The following is a 21,274-nucleotide window of genomic DNA, read 5'->3' on the forward strand; positions in this document are numbered from 1 at the left end:
AGTAACTAATTAAAGTAACTAATTAAATATAGACAATCAATACAAATAAAATAACATTTAGTGGCATACAAGATGTGTCATAAAAAACCAAATAATTGCCACTTAATACTCCGTATATAGTTTGTCATACGAGTAATAACTTTGTACAAATGCTTTTCGTGATTTAGTTAATTTCTCTTAGAAAATGAGATTGTAATATGAATATGAATCATAATCACAATGTCTTTAACAAACATATCACAAAAGTATAGGGACCTACTAAGCACATTCTCAAAATTTAAAGGACTTAAAAGTATTATTTGTACATTATAAAAGAAGCAGCAGATCTACCAATTTTTGCGTGCCCTCCATCAGTGTGTTTTGTTGTGAAATCAATCAGACCACAAGATCTGATTCCACATCACACAAACACTAAATCCTCAATCTTCATATCTCCCTATCTTTCTCTAACACATCAAAATGAAGGTAATTCAGAAGATTCTAGAATCAACGGCGGCCGGAGACGCCGGAAAAGTTGTATTCTCATTCGAATTTTTTCCACCTAAAACCGAAGAAGGTGTTGAAAACTTATTCGAACGAATGGAACGAATGGTGGCTCATGATCCTACATTTTGTGATATAACTTGGGGAGCAGGCGGATCAACGGCTGATGTAACGTTAGAGATAGCAAGACGAATGCAGAATTTAGTGTGTGTTGAAACTATGATGCATTTAACCTGTACAAATATGCCGTTGGAGAAAATAGATCATGCTTTGGAGACTATTAAAAAAGATGGAATTCAGAATGTTTTGGCCCTTAGAGGTGATCCGCCACGTGGACAGGATAAGTTTGTTCAGATCCAGGGCGGTTTCGCCTGTGCTCTTGATCTGGTATATATACATAATCTACTAGTACTATACACCATCTTACTGATTACATATGAATTAATTAATTATAATTAATAATTAATTAATAATTGGATTGAAAATATTTAGGTTATGTAAATGCCTGAACGTCCATGTTATATTACTGTATTAAGCATCCGATTAGATCTATAACCGGAAGTTAGTTTTGAATTTAGTGAATTGAGGTACCGACAATTTTGTTTGCTGAAGAAATTGATTAGGTAGATTTGAATAAATCATGATCTGGTATATGTTGATTGATTAGGTTTTAATTTGTGATAGCGACATTGATTGAGTGGATAATTATTGATTTGAATGCCTGAAAATGTTATATTTCTGCACTAAGCATAAGATGTTGATGTTAACTGGAAATTAGTCTCGAATCTGTAAATTTGAAGTGTAATTGATGATTAAGCTACTGGCAAAGTGACATTCTTAGTTATCTACCGATTAATTAATTTTTATTTTGTTTTTAGTCTTCACGTATAATAGATCATTTATTTACTTAAGTTTCTTTGATAACTAACAACATAAGTTTGATGATCTAAATGCCTGAAAATATTTCATCTTTGTATCTGTAATTTACTCATTTCTTACTGATTTGAGGGATTATGAAGTTTGACTTTTTGGGGTATAGTCAATTTTGGTGCATTGTTTAGTAAATGGTTTTTATATTTTAGATGCTACCCCTACCTCCTATCCTGAATATACACACATTTTTCCATTCATGACTTGAATCCCCAACCCCATGGTTGAAAGGGCACCACAATACCGCTAGGTGAATGGCCCTTTGATTGTATATTAGACCGTTTAGAACAATGCTTTGGTGAATATTTGATTTTGAGATCTATGAAGTGCCTAATAGTTAGTGTTTTAATAAATTTTGCTAGATCATTGAGTCACTGACTTTTAAGCTCTAGTTGCCGACCCTAACTTTTACGACCATGTTGAGATTATGGATCACTTACTTGAAGTTTACTTACTCCGTATTACTCAATGAACTGATCTATTGTGAAGTCTAAAATCAAGGTGTAATATTGCCAATTTAGTTAGATGATAAACGATTCAGGATATAATGCTTTAATATGTGTGGACTTTTTGCTTTGTAGGTTGCGCATATCCGCAAGTCATATGGTGACTATTTTGGCATAGCTGTTGCTGGTTACCCAGGTTTCCATCTCCCTTCCTTTTTTTTTTTTTTTTTCAATTTCTAGACTATCAAGTATTTTTATGCAACATGTTGGTACTTCGTAGATATTATTCTATTTGTTATATTAGGGTCAGTTTCAGTTAAAATGTGATCATTATTCTTAGAATTTTATAAAACGTTGTTTCGCAGAGGCACACCCTGAGGTTATTGAAAGCAATGGCTTGGCTACACCAGAATCATATCAAAAGGATCTTGCTTACCTTAAAAGAAAGGTACATTATACTTTCAAATTTAGGTGCTTTGAGGTTGTATTTCTGAGATAAGTACATTTTGCAAGTTGCAAAGGTTTTAACAATGATCAAAATATTGCATTATTACAATCTTACTGTGAATACGTTTCCAGTGAATTCAAATATGTAGGTTTGAAAAATTATAATTTTTCACGTTAGATTTAGTTATACAATTAAAACATCAAGTAGAACAAAGATTCTAATAAAATTATAAAACGATTCAAATGCTTTTACCATTGTCTAAATAATTCTACGTACTATACTTCTACAACATGTCTTTTAGTCTTTAATATTTTAATTTTATACTCAAACAAAACAGCAAAAATACTATGGTCTTGCACGTTGCGTCATGTTATAGACGCTTACGCATAAATTTTAATACCCTGATATATTTAGCACCTAATTTTTTTAAATAAGTTTTAATTTTACCTCTTGTTAATAAAATAAAAAATTGTATTTATAATACCGCCGTAACATGTGGGTTTCTAAACTGGTGATGTATTAGAAAAGTTTATTAAAGTTGAAGACAACTTTCTCCACGATTGTTATCATTTCACAGACCTTAGTCCATTTCACATGCACTTTTTATGGGGTGGATTTTGTTGGGCTATACAAATATTATTTTAAGATGAAAATTGAAAAGCAGCAAACTCATATAATTATCCTAAGCGTCATAGTTGACCAATCAAAGCATTAGTTGACTAATATCAGTTTCTAACCCATCTTGGAATTTCATAATGCAGGTTGACGCTGGAGCAGATGTGATCGTCACTCAACTTTTCTACGATGTTGACAACTTTCTCAAGTTTGTGAATGACTGTCGGCAAATTGGAATTACCTGCCCCATTGTTCCGGGTATTATGCCAATTAACAACTATAATGGCTTCATCCGCATGACCGGCTTCTGCAAAACTAAGGTATGCGGTCCTCGAAACCTTGTGTTCTAATTTATTTTCATATACAAGCGGACCTAAAGAATGATCGACATGGGAAAAATAAACCATAATTTGTTTTGAAGTTTTACCTTTTCATGTGAAATTGACCTGATAATTATGTTTGTTCGCTATTCTGATATGGAATTATGTACTGCAGATCCCATCTGAAATTACTGCTGCTTTGGAGCCAATCAAAGACAATGAGGAGGCTGTTAGAGCTTATGGGGTCCATCTTGGAACTGAAATGTGCAAGAAGATCATGGCTAGCGGAATCAAAACGCTGCATCTTTATACACTCAACATGGAGAAGTCTGCACTGGCAATTTTAACTGTAAGGAAATCTTCAACTATCTTTCAATTTAGAACATTGGATGCTTAAAAATTAATAGCATTGCTAGCATTTTCGATAGTAAATTTACGTTATACTTGCGATGCAGAATCTTGGATTGATCGAAGAGTCTAAGATATCAAGGCCACTACCATGGAGGAGACCTACCAACCTTTTCCGTCTTAAGGAGGATGTGAGACCAATATTCTGGTAATTGAGTCGACACTTGAACTTTTTAGTTGATTTATTACCACTGTGCTCCATTGTAACGTGTTTTAAGTTCTAACTTAAAAATACGTTACTTGTCTTTATATGTTTATAGGGCCAATCGTCCAAAGAGCTACATAACAAGAACTACGGGTTGGGAGCAATATCCACATGGGCGTTGGGGTGATGCTTCTAATGCATCATATGGAGCATTAACCGACCATCAGGTACATACGTACATACCATTTTTACTCGTGTATATAAATCAATCATGTTTAAATTGATGAAGTTTCTAGATATAATATATAGGTTTCTATTCTCATGTGTTGTGAATTTATGAGCAGTTTTTGCGCCCACGTTCACGTGACAAGAAAGTTCAAGAAGAGTGGGTGGTTCCATTGAAAAAGTTTGATGATATTTCCGAGGTATGATCTGTCTGTTCAAATATAATTGGTGTTTACGAATTTTTCACAACATTCCATATAAAAATGTGCCTAATAAAACCCCTGTATTTCAGAAATTCATGAAATACTGCCTTGGGCAGCTAAAAACTAGCCCTTGGTCTGAACTAGATGGACTTCAGCCAGAGACAAAGATTATCGACGAACAACTAGCCTCAATCAACCTCAAGGGTTTCCTCACCATTAACAGCCAACCGGCAGTTAATGGAGCGAAATCTGACTCCCCATCGATTGGTAAGGTTTTGTTTCAATCCAAATTCCTGTTAATTGACTCAAAATTTTAATTTCACTATATAAAAGTAGAGAGTCATTCAAAGTAAAGGTGACAAATGGACGGGTCAGATGGGTTGGGCAAAACAGGCTCAGGTCAAAGTGGATAGTATCTTTATATAGAACTAACAGCTCAAGTTGGATGACTGACCAACGTTTATTTGCTATTGTCCCTTGCATTTTATGAACAATTAATGTAATATGTTAAAAAATATATATTATCGATTTATTATAATAAAAATCTTCTTCTCTTCTTTTCTTTTATTTGTTGAAAATATACACATAAGGGGTAGTACATGATAATCAATTTATACAATTCGGGTCACTTTCTAACCGTTTGATCCGTTTCATTCTTAAGTAAATCTTTCTGAAAGTTTACCAATTTATTTACTTATATTACCTGTCTTGTAAGTAATAAATACAATAAAATTCCCACCTTATTGCAAAGTATAGTTTTTCTGTGTGCAACAATAAATGAATCACTATATTAAGATAAGTATTTAACAATTTGAACAGTTCTGACCAAAAAGCTACGGAGTATATAATTAATCCTGACCAATTTGTTTGGCTTTGAAGGATGGGGCCCTGCAGGTGGATACGTTTACCAGAAAGCGTATGTAGAGTTTTTCTGCTCAGCCGAAAAATTAAACGCTCTCGTGGAAAAATCCAAGGAGTACCCTTCACTCACATACATCGCCGTCAACAAAGAAGGCAGTTTGGTTTCCAACGTCGGGAAAAATGACGTGAACGCAGTAACATGGGGAGTATTCCCAGCTAAGGAAATCATTCAACCAACTGTTGTTGATCCTTCAAGTTTCTTGATATGGAAGGACGAGGCGTTTGAAATCTGGTCAAGAGGATGGGCCCAACTGTATCCTGAGGATGATTCTTCTAGATCTCTTCTCCAAGAGGTTCGTTTTCTGCACCTTTTTCTTATATGAAGTTGAAAATGTATCTAGAGACTACTAGTCTTTTAGCCTTTTATTTGATAATGTGTGGTTACACTATACAGGTAGAGAAAACACACTACTTGGTGAGCTTGGTTGATAATGATTACATCAACAGCAACTTATTCTCGGTTTTCAAGGGATTCTAAACGAATTAACTCGGATTCTTGGTTCACGTTCGTTCTCATGAATCTCCTCTATAGAGAAAATGATCAGATTACGGTTATAATTTTATATATTGACAGCTTTCTTGTTTTATAATGTTACATTCATTGTGCAAGCTACGTCACTACGTTTGTGTAAGCAATCAATTTGTTTAGTTTGATTAAAAAAGAAGAGCGGACGAGCTCCTATTTACTTTTAGTATACCCACAAGTATCATTGTGTCATTGCTCATACTGTAATGTGGAGTAGTAAACAGTGTAATGTCTAGTTGTATTATTGGCTTTTTGTGTTAAATAAGTTTTAAGTTTTTCAAGTAAACATTGCGTTGTTGGGCGTCAATGGCACCGTGTTTTTCTTTGAGAAAGGTAATTGAAAATCGCACCCTGTTTTTCTTTGAGAAAGGTAATTGGAATTTATACCACATTTATCTCCACATGATCGTTTATAATTTTTGCATTTTGTAAGATCACTTTATATCTTAACAACCTTTAACATGACTTCTCTCCTCCACATCCTCCCACAACATTCTTTTAACGAAACACTCCTTATCTCACTAAATAATACCCACAAATATACACATAAAATATAAAATGTACAAGTAATTAAGCAAATGGTACAAGATAAAAAAATATAGGACCCACATATATCCGCCAAGGCTACGTTGCACTAGCAACTGGCGAGCTTGTTCGCGACATACTCCCTATCTAATCACTCCACTATCGATAACGGCCCCTAAAAATTTTAAAAAGGATGATGCATTGATGCGTAGTAAGCGTTTAATCACAAATCTAATTTTCAATTATACCATATAACATTAAGCATACACTTTTGGGTCTTTTTGTTTGGAACTCGATATTGTTATATCGTAGTTAGGGGTAATTTGGTCTTTTTACACATTTAGATGGATTACACGTGTGTTTTTCACCGTTTACAATATGAAATGGGTGTGCCTCTACTTATACTTCATCCGTCCTAAAAAAAATTGTCTCACTTATTATAGCGAAGTACAAGGGTGTTGCAAATGTTGTAGCCGAATCATGTTGCTTGAGAAATTTACTACTTGAGTTGCATTGCCCAATCTCGAAGGCTATATTGGTGTTTTGCAATAACATCAAAGGTATCTACCTATCTGGTGGTCCGGTTCAACACCACTGAATAAAGCACATTAAACTAGATATCCATTTTGTACGGGAGAAGGTCACCAAAGGTCAAGTCCAGATACTACATGTTACAACACGTTTTCAAATAGCCGACATATTGTCAAAAGGTCTACCGAGAATTCTATTTGATGAGTTTCGCACCCTTCTATGCATCCGTCCTCCGAACACATGCACAAAAACCGGATCAGGATTAAAAAACGGACAAAAAAATTCGGATTTTCTCGAACCGTTTATGGTTCTCGGGGTTGATTTTTCAGGATTTTTTCCGGAATCTTTTTTCTCAGATTTTGACTGGTTTTCGAACGCGGATTCGATTTTTTCGCTCTCGGATTCGATTTCCAAAGTTTGAACAACAATAATATAATCAATATAAACAAAAGTTATAACGCTTAACACAATAATAATATAAATAATAACATTTTATTTATAAAGATTACCAATATAAATAATATAAATAACACTTTTATTTGAACGATCCAATTATAATTTACACAAAAGTTAATACATTTCGAGCTTCGGCATGACCAACATCCGAAATGTATTACGTGTAACATCCCGTCTTTTTCCGTTTACTTTCCGTTATACTAATTTAAAGTCCGTTATATAATTATAACATCCTCCGTTAATACGCGTTTCAAAATATTTCGTTTAGGTAATTCACGCACCCGATTCAAACTTAAAGGGACTAAACTTGCCGAGAGGTCATAGTCTTGACTAGGTCAACAAGTCACCATGACCTCTCATCCATTCATTTCACCTCCTCTTTTCTCTAATACTTCAACTTTTCTCTCAAACTCAAATTCAAAGATTCATCATCCATTTTCAAGTTAGCAATCAAATATCAAAACAAATTACATATTTGGAATCCTTGCATCTTCCTCTTCAATTTCATACCGATTTCATCAAGTTTGGGTAACTTTCTAAAATCACTAGATTTTGTGTTCTTGATGTTTTTAACTTATAAAAGTGTTAATTAGTGTCTATGGCTCAAGTCTAACATGAATATGTGATTTATATGTTCGATCTTGTTATTTTAAGTAACTAGCATGAACTTGAAAGTTGGTGTGTTTGATTGTGTGATTTGGTCGCTTAGATGTTGTTAAATGTTAAAAGCTTATGTATTAAATGTGTTACTAGCATCACTAGCTTCATTTTGATGTGTAGGTTGATTAGGAAAAACTTCATTAACATGATTATTGTTTTGGTGATTTGGGTTAGGGTTTGATAGGCTTGATTATGAACTTTGATGCATTAAATGCTTGACAATGTTGTTGGTAAGTGTTTAGTTGCAATGTGTGCTTAATTTCCTTCGAAACGGCATATTATATATGTAAATTGGATCACCGAATCAAGAAACGCATTTAATGAGCTTGAATGTAATAAATGGTGAGCATTTAATGCAATTTTGGTTGTTGAAAATGTTGAATTGATTGATGAAATGTGCTTAGTTGTTTTCCTCGTCAAAATACATTTCCAACGATATAAGATACATGTTTTGATTGTTTGCGGATCATAAATTGTGTTTGTTTAAGTTTTGGTTCGTGCACTTGTGTAAATTCTGCAAGCAGACCTGTGCACTGATCTGGACGCCGTCCAGGCCTTCACATCTGGATGCCGTCCAGCCAATCTGGACGCCGTCCAGCCAATCTGGACGCCGTCCAGATGAACTACTAGGTTCTGATTTGGTTGGTCGTTTACCGTTAAATTCTAGCTATGCTACGCACCTCCGATTCACATGTTACTTGTTCTAACATGCTTATATATGATTAAAAACCTCAGAAAAATAGTTCGGGACCCGACCCGAACGTGTTGACTTTTTCGTTGACTTTGACCCGACCAAAGTTGACTTTAGTTTAAACTTAACCAAATACTTATGCAATCATCCTAACATGCTTTTACATTTGAATCATGCATGAAACTTGGCAACGTGATTCACATGCTATATATAATCGAGTCGTAACGAGCCATAGGACTAATTGAACAACTTTGACCAATCGTGTTTACCGTTATTGATACTACCTACTTGTTTAGGTCAAGACTAGCATTCGTTCTTGCACATGTTACTTCGTGAAGTACCTTATTTACGCTTGCACTCAAGGTAAGATCATAGTCCCACTTTTACTCTTTTATACTTATACGTGGGATGAGAAAACATAAATGATTTATACCTTTATACTTTGAACACAAATACGAAAGCAAAGATACATACGAGTTAGAACAAAAATCCTCAAGTCCAATTATCATCAGTTACGCTTGTAGGGTGTAAGCGTGAACTTATGTTGTGTGGCCATACGGGTTAACGAACCCTCGTTCGGCCGGTTCGCTACCGTTAGCGAATGAAATATAATTTTATCGGAATAGTGTAGGTTCTAACACTATATGCAGAGGTAACATTCAGTTAAGCTTTGATAATTGGATGCTCGTGATACAAACACATCTTTTGAGATGTATACGCTTGATAATCGGTTTATACTAAATCTTGTGGTTCAAAACATACTTTATACATACACCTTTGATTTCACCAACGTTTTCGTTGACAGATTTTCTATGTTTTTCTCAGGTCCTTGAATACTAGGTGATACATGCTTCCGCACTATACTTTTTGATACTTGCTTGGATGTTGAGTATACATGCATACGTGGAGCGTCTTTTGACTTATTCTTAAATTGTGTCGCATATGTTTCAATTGTACTTTAAACATTGTAATGTAACTAGTTGTCGAACTACTTTGTAAACCTTGAAACATCCTTACTTTTGAAATGAATGCGACATATTTTTGGTCAAACGTTGTTTTAAAGACTTATGACCACGTAACGGGACCTAAGTAGACGGCGCAGTCAATGACGATTTTGTTGGGTCACTACAGATGGTATCAGAGCGTTGGTTGTAGGGGTTTAGAGTTCATTGGTGTCAACCCCGAGTCATAGGGTACATTAGTGAGTCTAGACTACAACCGGCATATAGACTTGAAGTAGGAATTACTTGACTACTTGTGCATTTATACTCGAACTCTTCTATTCATATCTAACTTTTATTCCATCTTAATCTCAGGTTGTTTAATTTGATTGATACGCCACCTTGACTTATTGAAATAATGTCGAATGCACATATGAATTAGGGTAATATAATTTCCTGGATTATATTACGGTGACTCATATGAACGTTCCGACATTATGACATAAAAAATTTAAGGCGAGTCAAGGAAAATTTTCTTTTTATCCTCATTCCATATCACGGTTAGTATTATTGAGAATACTAATCAACGATATTCTTGTGTTTTGAAGGAACAATGCCTCCTCGCCATGTACCATGCCATGAAACACCCAAACAAGCTCTACAACGAATGATAGCCACCGCAGCGGATGCGGCCATGGCCGGTCACTCTTCCAACAACAACAACAATAATAACAACCACAACAACAACAACAACAACAACAATGGAGCCGGTAACTCAAACGGGGGATGCTCCTACAAAGCTTTCATGGGGTGCAAACCTCATACTTTTGATGGGACCGGAGGACCGGTTGCTCTCACTCGATGGTTTGAGAAAACAGAAGCCTTTTTTAGCATAAGCGGTTGCCGGGACCAAGACAAGGTTAAATATTCCACCCACACTTTTGCCGGTATCGCTCTCACGTGGTGGAACACGTATGTACAATCGGTAGGTACCGATGAAGCCCACGCTCTCTCTTGGTCCAATTTGAAAGAAATGATGATCACCGAATACTTTCTGCGTGAGAAAACCCGAAAGCTCGAACAAGAGCTAAGAACTCTAAAAGCGGTCTAAAACGACCTCAAGGCTTATAATCAACGATTTTCCGAATTAGACTTGATGTGCCCAAACCTTGTGAACCCCGAGTCTTTAAGGGTTGAACTTTACATGGATGGTCTTTCAAAGAGCATCAAACACGGAGTAATGTCATCCAAACCCACTAATCATCAAGAATCTTTGAATATTACCCGCAAATTGATTGAAACGGTGGATGAAATCGTAGCACCGGCACCTAAGGCCGAGGATAAATCGGGTGGCAACAAAAGAAAATGAGAAACCACTCCATCAAACAACTACAACAACAACTTCACCAAAAAGTCTTTCACCTCCGACGGCAAGAAGAGTTATGCCGGAAACTTGCCTTATTGTAACAAGTGCTACAAACATCATCTTGATGAATGTGGCAAACCATTTTGCTTCAAGTGTCAAAGGAGTGGCCACGTGGCCCACGATTGTAGGAATACCGCCCCCGTTGCTCAAAAGGGGCCCAATGCACTAAAACCGGGCGTTTGTTATGAATGTGGCCAATCGGGTCATTATAGGAATGCGTGCCCAAAGAAGAAAGCTAACAAAAATACACGCGGCCGGGCTTTCAACATCAACACCGAGGAAGCCCGAGATGACAATGAACTAGTCACGGGTACGTTTCTTCTCAACAATTCTTATGTCTCTTATTTATTCGATTCGGGTGCCGACAAGAGTTTTGTATCCAAGACTTTTACTCATTCTTTTAGCACTCTACCACTCCCACTAGATACTACTTATACCATTGAAGTGGGCAACGGGAAACTAATGAGTGCCGACAAATTTTACCGGGGGTGTATGTTAAATTTAATGGGTAAAGAGATTGAAATTGACTTGATACCTATAGAACTAGGGTGCTTTAATGTAATCATTAGTATGGATTGGCTAGCCAAAATGAAATCTCACATTCTTTGTGATCTTAAAGCGATTCAAATTCCTATTGAGAATGGTGAACCCTTGATTGTCTATGGCGATAAGAGTTGCATCGGACTCAACCTCGTCTCGTGCCTTAAAGTTGAAAAGTTCCTTCGTAAAGGTTGTTTCGCGATTCTAGCCCACGTTAAGAAAGTTGAAACCGACGAGAAGCATATCGATGATGTGCCAATCGTTAGTGACTTTTCCGATGTATTTCCCTACGAATTGCCGGGACTTCCACCTCATCGACCGGTTGAATTCCAAATCGATCTTATTCTGGGAGCCACACCCGTAGCACGTGTGCCGTATAGATTTGCTCCATCCGAAATGCAAGAATTACAAAGTCAAATTCAAGAGCTACTTGACTGTGGTTTTATCCAACCTAGCTATTCACCATGGGGCGCTCCGATTTTGTTCGTTAAGAAGAAAGATGGATCCCTACGAATGTGCATTGATTATCGTGAACTAAACAAATTGACGGTTAAGAACCGATATCCTCTTTCACGCATCGATGACCTCGTTGATCAACTACAAGGATCTCGTGTATATTCGAAAATTGATCTCCGCTCGGGTTATCATCAATTAAGGGTTAAGGGGGAAGATGTCTCCAAAACCGCTTTCCGGACTCGTTATGGTAGTTATGAATTTCTTGTAATGCCATTTGGTCTCACTAACGCACCGGCGGTGTTCATGGATCTTATGAACCGCGTGTGCAAACCATACCTCGACAAATTCTTTATCGTGTTCATCGATGATATTTTGGTCTATTCTAAAAGCGAAAAAGAGCACGAACAACATCTCCGACTTGTGCTTGAACTCTTGTGACAAGAACGACTCTATGCCAAATTTTCCAAGTGTGAATTTTGGTTGAAGGAAGTTCAATTTCTTGGTCATGTTGTAAGTGATCAAGGTATTAAAGTCGATCCCGCAAAAATCGAAGCCATTAATAAATGGGAGACTCCTACTACTCCTACTCACATTCGTCAATTTTTGGGTCTCGCCAGGTACTATCGTATATTCATCGAAAACTTCTCTTTGGTTGCACGTCCTCTAACCGCGTTAACTCACAAGGGAAAGAAATTCATTTGGGCGACCGAGCAAGAATCCGCGTTTCAAATCTTGAAGACAAAGCTAACCACCGCTCCTATCTTGTCACTTCCCGAAGGCAACGATAATTTTGTTGTATATTACGATGCCTCGAAACATGGTTTTGGGTGTGTATTGATGCAACGAAAGAAACTCATTGCTTATGCCTCTCGACAATTGAAAATTCATGAACGGAACTACACAACACATGATCTCGAACTCGGAGCCGTTGTCTTTGCACTCAAAATGTGGAGACACTATCTTTATGGAACCAAGAGTACTATCTTCACCGATCACAAAAGCCTTCAACACATCTTCGATCAAAAATAACTAAACATGAGACAACGACGGTGGATTGAAACTTTGAACGATTACGATTGTGAGCTTCGTTACCATCCCGGGAAGGCAAACGTAGTAGCCGATGCCTTAAGTCGAAAGGAAAGAGCGGTGCCTCTTCGTGTTCCTGCTTTAAACATCACCATTCACACCAACCTCAATAGTCAAATTCTTGTAGCCCAAGACGAGGCTCTCAAGGATGAAAACATCTCTCTCGAACACTTGAACGTCCTCACCTCTCGATTCAAAGTTAAAGAAACCGGACTCCGATATTTCGCCGGAAGAATTTGGGTACCTAGTTATGGGGACTTACGAAGCCTTATTTTAGACGAAGCCCATAAGTCAAGATATTCGATTTACCCCAGTGCCAATAAGATGTACCACGACCTTAAGGAACAATATTGGTGGTCGAACATTAAAAGGGACGTCGCTACTTATGTTGGAAAATGCCTAACTTGCTCCAAAGTCAAAGCTGAACATCAATGACCGTCCGGACTACTTCAACAACCCGAAATTCCACAATGGAAGTGGGAGAGAATAACGATGGATTTTATCACAAAACTACCAAGAACGGCGAGCAGTTATGATACTATTTGGGTTATTGTAGACCGTCTCACCAAGTCCGCCCACTTTCTAGCCATGAAGGAAACCGACAACATGGAAAAACTTGCACAACTTTACATTAAAGAAATCGTAGCCCGTCACGGTGTGCCTTTATCGATTATTTCCGATCGAGATGGCCGTTTTGTTTCTAGATTTTGGCGTACTTTACAAGAAGCGTTGGGAACGCGTTTAGACATGAGTGAAATGTCCCGTTCATATTGATTATAAACGTTCCATATTAATTGATTTCGTTACGAGGTTTTGACCTCTATATGAGACGTTTTTCAAAGACTGCATTCATTTTTAAAACAACCATAACCTTTATTTTATCAATAAAGGTTTTAAAAACATTACGTAGATTATCAAATAATGATAATCTAAAATATACTGTTTACACACGACCATTACATAATGGTTTACAATAGAAATATATTACATCGACATATATTTCTTGAATGCAGTTTTTACACAATATCATACAAACATGGACTCCAAATCTTGTCCTTATTTTAGTATGTAACAGCGGAAGCTCTTAATATTCACCTGAGAATAAACATGCTTTAAATGTCAACAAAAATGTTGGTGAGTTATAGGTTTAACCTATATATATCAAATCGTAACAATAGACCACAAGATTTCATATTTCAATACACATCCCATACATAGAGATAAAAATCATTCATATGGTGAACACCTGGTAACCGACATTAACAAGATGCATATATAAGAATATCCCCATCATTCTGGGATACCCTTCGGATATGATATAAATTTCAAAGTACTAAAGCATCCGGTACTTTGGATGGGGTTTATTAGGCCCAATGGATCTATCTTTAGGATTCGCGTCAATTAGGGTGTCTGTTCCCTAATTCTTAGATTATCAGACTTAATAAAAAGGGGCATATTCGATTTCGATAATTCAACCACAGAATGTAGTTTCACGTACTTGTGTCTATTTTGTAAATCATTTATAAAACCGGCATGTATTCTCATCCCAAAAATATTAGATTTTAAAAGTGGGACTATAACTCACTTTCACAGATATTTCTGTCCTCGGAAATAAGACTTGGCCACGGATCGATTCACGAACCTCAAGTTTTGTGGATAAACCTACTGGAAAAGAGACAAATGGATCTAGCTTCAAAGGATCCTTGGATGGCTTGAAAGTTCTTGTATTAGAAAGATATCTTACTGTAAATAAGAAAGATTTCTTGAGGTTGGATGATCACTTTACAATATTGGAAGTAAGCTAGCAAACTTGGAAGTATTCTTGATTTTATGAAACTAGAACTTATAGAATTTATGAAGAACACTTAGAACTTGAAGATAGAACTTGAGAGAGATCACTTACATGAAGAAAATTGAAGAATGAAAGTGTTTGTAGGTGTTTTTGGTCGTTGGTATATGGATTAGATATAAAGGATGTGTAATTTTGTTTTCATGTAAATAAGTCATGAATGATTACTCATATTTTTGTAATTTTATGAGATATTTCATGCTAGTTGCCAAATGATGGTTCCCACATGTGTTAGGTGACTCACATGGGCTGCTAAGAGCTGATCATTAGAATGTATATATCAATAGTACATACGTCTAAAAGCTGTGTATTGTACGAGTACGAATACGGGTGCATACGAGTAGAATTGTTGATGAAACTGAACGAGGATGTGATTGTAAGCATTTTTGTTAAGTAGAAGTATTTTGATAAGTGTCTTGAAGTCTTTCAAAAGTGTATGAATACATATTAAAACACTACATGTATATACATTTTAACTGAGTCGTTAAGTCATCGTTAGTCGTTACATGTAAATGTTGATTTGAAACCTTTAAGTTAACGATCATGTTAATTGTTGTTAACTGATGTTATGCGAGGTGTATATAAAATAGCTTAAATTTTACTAGGAAATACTATTAAATACGATACAATTTTACACAAGATATTTATTTATTTATTGAATGGATATACTTAAACCTTGCTACAACACTTATAGGCAGTGTACCTAATCGTACAGTAGTGTAGTTTTTTGTAAGTCCGGTTCATTCCACTGGGAAAAAAATTCTTTAAACAAAGCTTAACGCTATATTAGTTTTATTTTATAAAAATACAAATATATATATAAGTAATATTATTATTATAAAGGGGGGTTTTTACCGTTTAATGACCGGTTTGTCGATTTTAAAAACTTTAGTCGCAGTTAAAACCTGATGCAAAATAATAAAAATAAATATAACTTAATTTAAAGCGTAAAGTAAATAACAATAATGAAATTGCGATAAATAAAAGTGCGATAAAATAAAATTGCGATAATTAAAAAGTACAATAATTAAAGGTGCAATTAAATACAATAACAATAAATAAAAGTGCGATAATTAGAAGTGCAATTAAATATAAAATAAATGAAATTAAATATGAAATAAAATAATTATTCTTATTTAAACTTCCGTAATCATGATGTTTGACGTGTTGATTTTAGTTTTATGCCCATGGGTTAATTGTCCTTTGTCCTAGATTATTTAATATGTCCGTCTGGTTTTTGTCCATAACAGTCCATCAGTCATAAATAAAAAGTGCGAGTGTCCTCGTCAAATTATCCTTATACCCGAAGTCAAATATTTCAACTAATTGGGGACTTAAACTGTAACAAGATTTTAATACTTTGTTTAATAATTACACCAGGATGTCAACTGAGTGTAACCCAAGGTTTTAATACTTTGTTAACAATTATGCCAAGTGTCCTTGTACATAATTTCACCCCTGTTTTAATAATTCTAGTGGCTATTAATCCATTCCCGTATCCGGTTAAATGAACGATTATTCGTACATATAAATACCCCGCCCATCGTGTCCGATTGAGTGTATATGGTTATTTATAGGGACGTCCAATTGTAAATCTTTATATTAAAATTAACAAACTATCATTTAGTTAAATAAATATAAAGCCCATTAATAGCCCGTAGTCTAATTTCCACAAGTGTCGTTCTTTTGTCCAAACCCCAATTATGGTACAAAGCCCAATTACCCAATTTTAGTAATTAACCCAACATCATGATTACTTCGTTTTAAATAAGCATAATAATAACTTAGCTACGAGACATTAAATTAAAAAGGTTGAACATAACTTACAATGATTAAAAATAGCGTAGCGTTACACGGACAGAATTTCAACTTACACCGTTACAACATTCGCTAACATACCCTTATTATTAGGATTAAAATTAAAATTAAAATTAAAATATAAATATAAATATTTACGTATAGATATAGAGAGGATGGATATATGATATTTTTTTACGTCGAACTGCGCTGGCTTTTATATGAATTTTCGTCCAGGGGAGCTCCGCGACTCGCGGCATTTTTTGCCTTCAAACTCCGCGAGTCGCGGAGTTTGTTTTTACAGCTCACCCAGCTTTGGCTCTTTGTTTGCCGACGATTTTTAAATATATTATAATATATATATATTAATTTTAAGAATTAATTATATATTATATTATATTCATGTGCATAGTTGACTTGTAATTTTTAGTCCGTTGCGTCGAGCGTTGAGAGTTGACTCTGGTCCCGGTCCTGGATTTTCGAACGTCCTTGCGTACAATTTAATATCTTGTACTTTGCGTTTCTTGTACTCTTGTAATTTCGAGACGTTTCTTATCAATAATTGGAACCTCTTTGATTGTCTTTTGTACTTTTGAGCTTTTTGGTCATTTGCGTCTTCAATTCGTCGAATCTGCCTTTTGTCTTCACCTTTTATTATTTAAACGAATATCACTTGTAAATTGGACAATTGCAACTAAAAGCTTGTCTTTCTTGAGGAATAATGCTATGAAATATATGTTCGTTTTTAGCATTATCAAATATTCCCACAATTGAGCGTTGCTTGTCTTCAAGCAATATAGTCTTGAAATACTAGAATCACTTCTTTATTCTTCACACTTTGTACATTAGTGATTTCTTTACGGCGGTATAAACAATGGTAGTAACGATATGGTTTACAGTCCCACATGACTATAAAAATTTAGATCCTTTAAGGAAATTGGATCTTTATGAAAACATTTGATCTTTTGAAAATTTTAATCTAGCTTTTACCCTAGATAAGTTTTCCGGAATAACCCTTCACCGGTGTTTGCAAATTGTTTTTGTGGGTTTGGTGGGTTTCAGATTTGAAAATTTTAGCTCAAAACTTGCGGTTTTGTGTCACCCACTTGCTAACCTTGTATTAGGAAAGTAACACGTCCAGTATACTTGCTCCGAATATTACCTTTCGATAAACTACCGTCCGGTTGTAAAGGAAAGCGTTGAACAAGCAACTGTTAAGGCAATGTCCCCTGACATGCTTTTAATTATGGTATATAACGTGTCGGACGCAATTACTATCCTTTGTAGGAGCAATAGTAAAGCTCACCCTTATAATTTTTTCGGTCTGACACAAGGTCCTGTCTTTGACCATGCTATGCAACCACCGTTCTTACAGTTGACACCCGATTTGGTTCAGATGACCTAATGAATTCCAGATGAATTCCTAGGATTTTACGTTCAATGGTAATGAACACATTGAAAATGGGTTTTCAGAAAACAAATCGGTTTATAATTTGATCAAAATATTTTCTCGTTCAAGCTCGAGTTTAGATATCATTGAATTCCATGAGTTTGTAATTCTCAATCTTTAAGGTCAATCTCTAGGATTGAGTAATATCAGTCTTAAAAGCTGATTTTTGATCTTTAAAGGAGATTATCCTTTCTGGGGATCTGATTTATTAGTCTTATCAAGCTAATTTGCACGGTGCCCCCCATTTTACGAGACAGATCCTCTCATGGTTAGGATCAGTCTAACCACATGGCGACCCTGTTTTATGCTGAGGTCCGTGGATTTCCTGCTGATTTTAGAGATGAATTTTCTAGATTTTTCATCAACCTACAGCTGGTCTGGACGACAACTTCATGACCTAAATCAAGAAGCGCGTTTCTTTTTCGGAAGACTTTACTTCCTTTTAACGATGAAATTGATTCATCGTGTAGATCCATCTCTTCTTTTCTTTCATCGGGTAAAACAGTTTAGTTTAGTCCAAAGCAAAAGTATCTTCAATTATTTGTTACAGAAATATGTGACATATGTTTAAGATAACTTGGTAATTTTTCCCATACTTGGCTTTTATTTTCCTTTTTATTGTCCTCTATTCCATTTTAAATGAATTTTAACATTTTGGTTTGTTTCTCAATTTATGTCCTTTCCGAGGTAACAATAATTTCGGTGTTAACACCTAGTTTTATCGTTCATAAATATGTATAAACATGATTTTGAGTTCATTTAATTGAAAATTTTGAAAAATTTTACTAGAATTGGGTAGTCAGTATATAAGACTAGGGCTGTTCTTTATTATCAGAGAGCACTAGATTCTAATACAACTACTACGTTACTAGTATTTTTAATGGTAAGCAAGTGTTTAAGATAAAAATTTTAAAAATCCGAAAGAATTTAACCCCTTCCCACACTTAAGATCTTGCAATGCCCTCATTTGCAAGAAATCAGTAACAATTTAAATTATTGAGGGTGATTAGCGTAGAAATGATTAAATTTTTCCAAAGTTTCCAAACATATTGTTGTTTGTGTTGAATGATAAATGGTGCACATCATTTGTTCATTCCGTCTTGTTGTTATTTCACATATATTTTACATCTTGTCGTCAAAATTAGTTGCTTTTGCTGAACTTAATGCCAGTCTTTGAAAATGCGTTGTTTTACCCTGTTGTGTACATAAGATAAACTGCAAACATATATACAAATTTTTGAAGTTTGGTATATTACCCCACATTCAAAAATTATTAAAATCTAATAATAAAAGTTAGAAAATTATAAAAACTATTACAATATTAACATAAGTATTAAATGTATCAACATTACAAATTATAAAATAAATAAAACTAAGTAGACTAGGGATGATACTGATACCAGTAGGGGTTCCATGCATAACCGTATGTGTTATAGAATGCTTCGGCTGGGTTATACGTAGGATACGGTGGTTGCATCTCTATAGACCAGGGAGGAAATACGGGCGATGGAGTAGGAATATAGTTTCTACCTACATGTTGGCAATGAGCTATGATTTGGTTTTGATGAACTTGCTAATCTTCAAATGCTCTATGTCTAGCATTTTCATACTCTTGTGAAGCTATAAACCTTTGCATTTCTGTCATTTCATTTCCCCCTCCCACATTACCTGGCTGTTGGTTTCTCTCAACCTGTGGATGTCTACCATTATATCGTACTGCGGCGTTATTTTGCCTCTTCAAAACCGTCGCACCATGGTATACATTTAAACCTATTGTATCGCGGGGTTCTGGTTCTTCGACTAATAATCCCCCCCGACTTATATCCACATTGAGATACTCAGTAATTGATGTAATAAATATACCACCTCCTATTATGCTATGCGGTCTCATCCCCCTAACCATAGCTGATAAATAATAATCCACACAATAAGGTATACTTACAGCGCTTTGTGGGTCTCGAATACACATGTGGTAAAACAAATCCTGTTCATTTACCATTTCCTTATTCTTACCTCGTTGTGTAATCGAATTGGCTAAAAACCTATGAATTACTTTTAACTCTGCTCTATCTATATCCAAATAAGAGTAATTTCCCCCTTTAAATCGGTGATGGCTAGTCATTTGACCCCATACACCATGCGTATCAAAATTTTCATCAATTTTCCTACCGTTCAATATCAACCCTCTACAATCGGCAGATGCTAACTCCTCAGGCGTATATATACGTAAGGCCTGAGCCATGTCTAGAAGAGACATGTGGCGCATCGAACCTCCTAACAAAAATCTAATAAAAGATCGATCGGTTAAACTAGCTGCCCGATCATTTATTTCTATACTACACAATAATTCTTCACACCATACTTTATATACAGGTCTACGCATGTTGAATAAACGTACCCAATCGTTAAAAGTAGAATTACCATACCTCTGTGTAAGTAATTCTCTAATTGGCCCGGCTAATTCTACAGCTTCTAACGGTGCCCATTCTATTACCCTAGGTACTTCAACAGCTTTAGAATGAAGAGTATGCAAGCCCCTTTGGTATTTTGGATAATCTATCCAACGTCTGTCAAATCTCAAGTTCAGGTGCAAATCTTCCAAGTGCATATCTGAAAATGTCATAACTGGATGAGGTATATCTTGTTTATAATAGCTATCAACATCCTGTTGTTCCGCATTCTCAGGAGGAGCATTGCGAGCTTGGGATGAAGATTCACCCCTTTCAGTCTGCAAAACACATCAAACACAATTTTTGTGCATCCAAATATGCATTAGTGTCAGCAAAATTATCAATCAAAATAATTACAATGACATGTCCAATTTATATCAAACTTATGCTCATTTTCATATTTTTATCAAATCTACACTTTTTCAAATAAGCATATACGAAAATGTTCGCCAAGTTCATAAGCATTCAACTCAAATAACATGTCAAAATAATCATTACTAGCAATTAAACAAGTTTCAAATGGCATTATCTCTCAAAAATCAAATTCATGAATTTTAGACTTGAAAAAGTCCACTTTAATTCTCAAAAATCATATTTAGGCTCAAAGTTTGGATCATTTAACTACTTAAACATGTTACACTACTTAATTTAGCAATAATTCATGACAAAAATCGGCCATAACCTGTTTATATCAAAAAGCCCCAAATTTGCTCAAGAACACAAACCCTAGATTACTCAAAATTTGA

The 21,274-nt window shown here is 35.4% G+C and overlaps 1 protein-coding gene across 1 annotated transcript; it reads left to right on the top strand.

The window, feature by feature from the left end:
* The first annotated feature begins 354 nt into the window (after positions 1–354).
* Positions 355–5,790, top strand: LOC139852295 (methylenetetrahydrofolate reductase (NADH) 1-like). The gene is made up of 11 exons (XM_071841565.1): positions 355–870; positions 1,995–2,055; positions 2,225–2,307; positions 3,069–3,242; positions 3,418–3,591; positions 3,698–3,798; positions 3,911–4,022; positions 4,140–4,220; positions 4,313–4,490; positions 5,103–5,441; positions 5,543–5,790. The coding sequence occupies exons 1-11, from the start codon at positions 460–462 to the stop codon at positions 5,620–5,622; spliced, it is 1,794 nt and encodes a 597-aa protein (XP_071697666.1). The 5' UTR covers positions 355–459; the 3' UTR covers positions 5,623–5,790.
* The last annotated feature ends 15,484 nt before the right edge of the window (positions 5,791–21,274 follow it).

This window comes from Rutidosis leptorrhynchoides, chromosome 6, assembly GCF_046630445.1.
Source record: "Rutidosis leptorrhynchoides isolate AG116_Rl617_1_P2 chromosome 6, CSIRO_AGI_Rlap_v1, whole genome shotgun sequence".
NCBI lineage: Eukaryota > Viridiplantae > Streptophyta > Magnoliopsida > Asterales > Asteraceae > Rutidosis > Rutidosis leptorrhynchoides.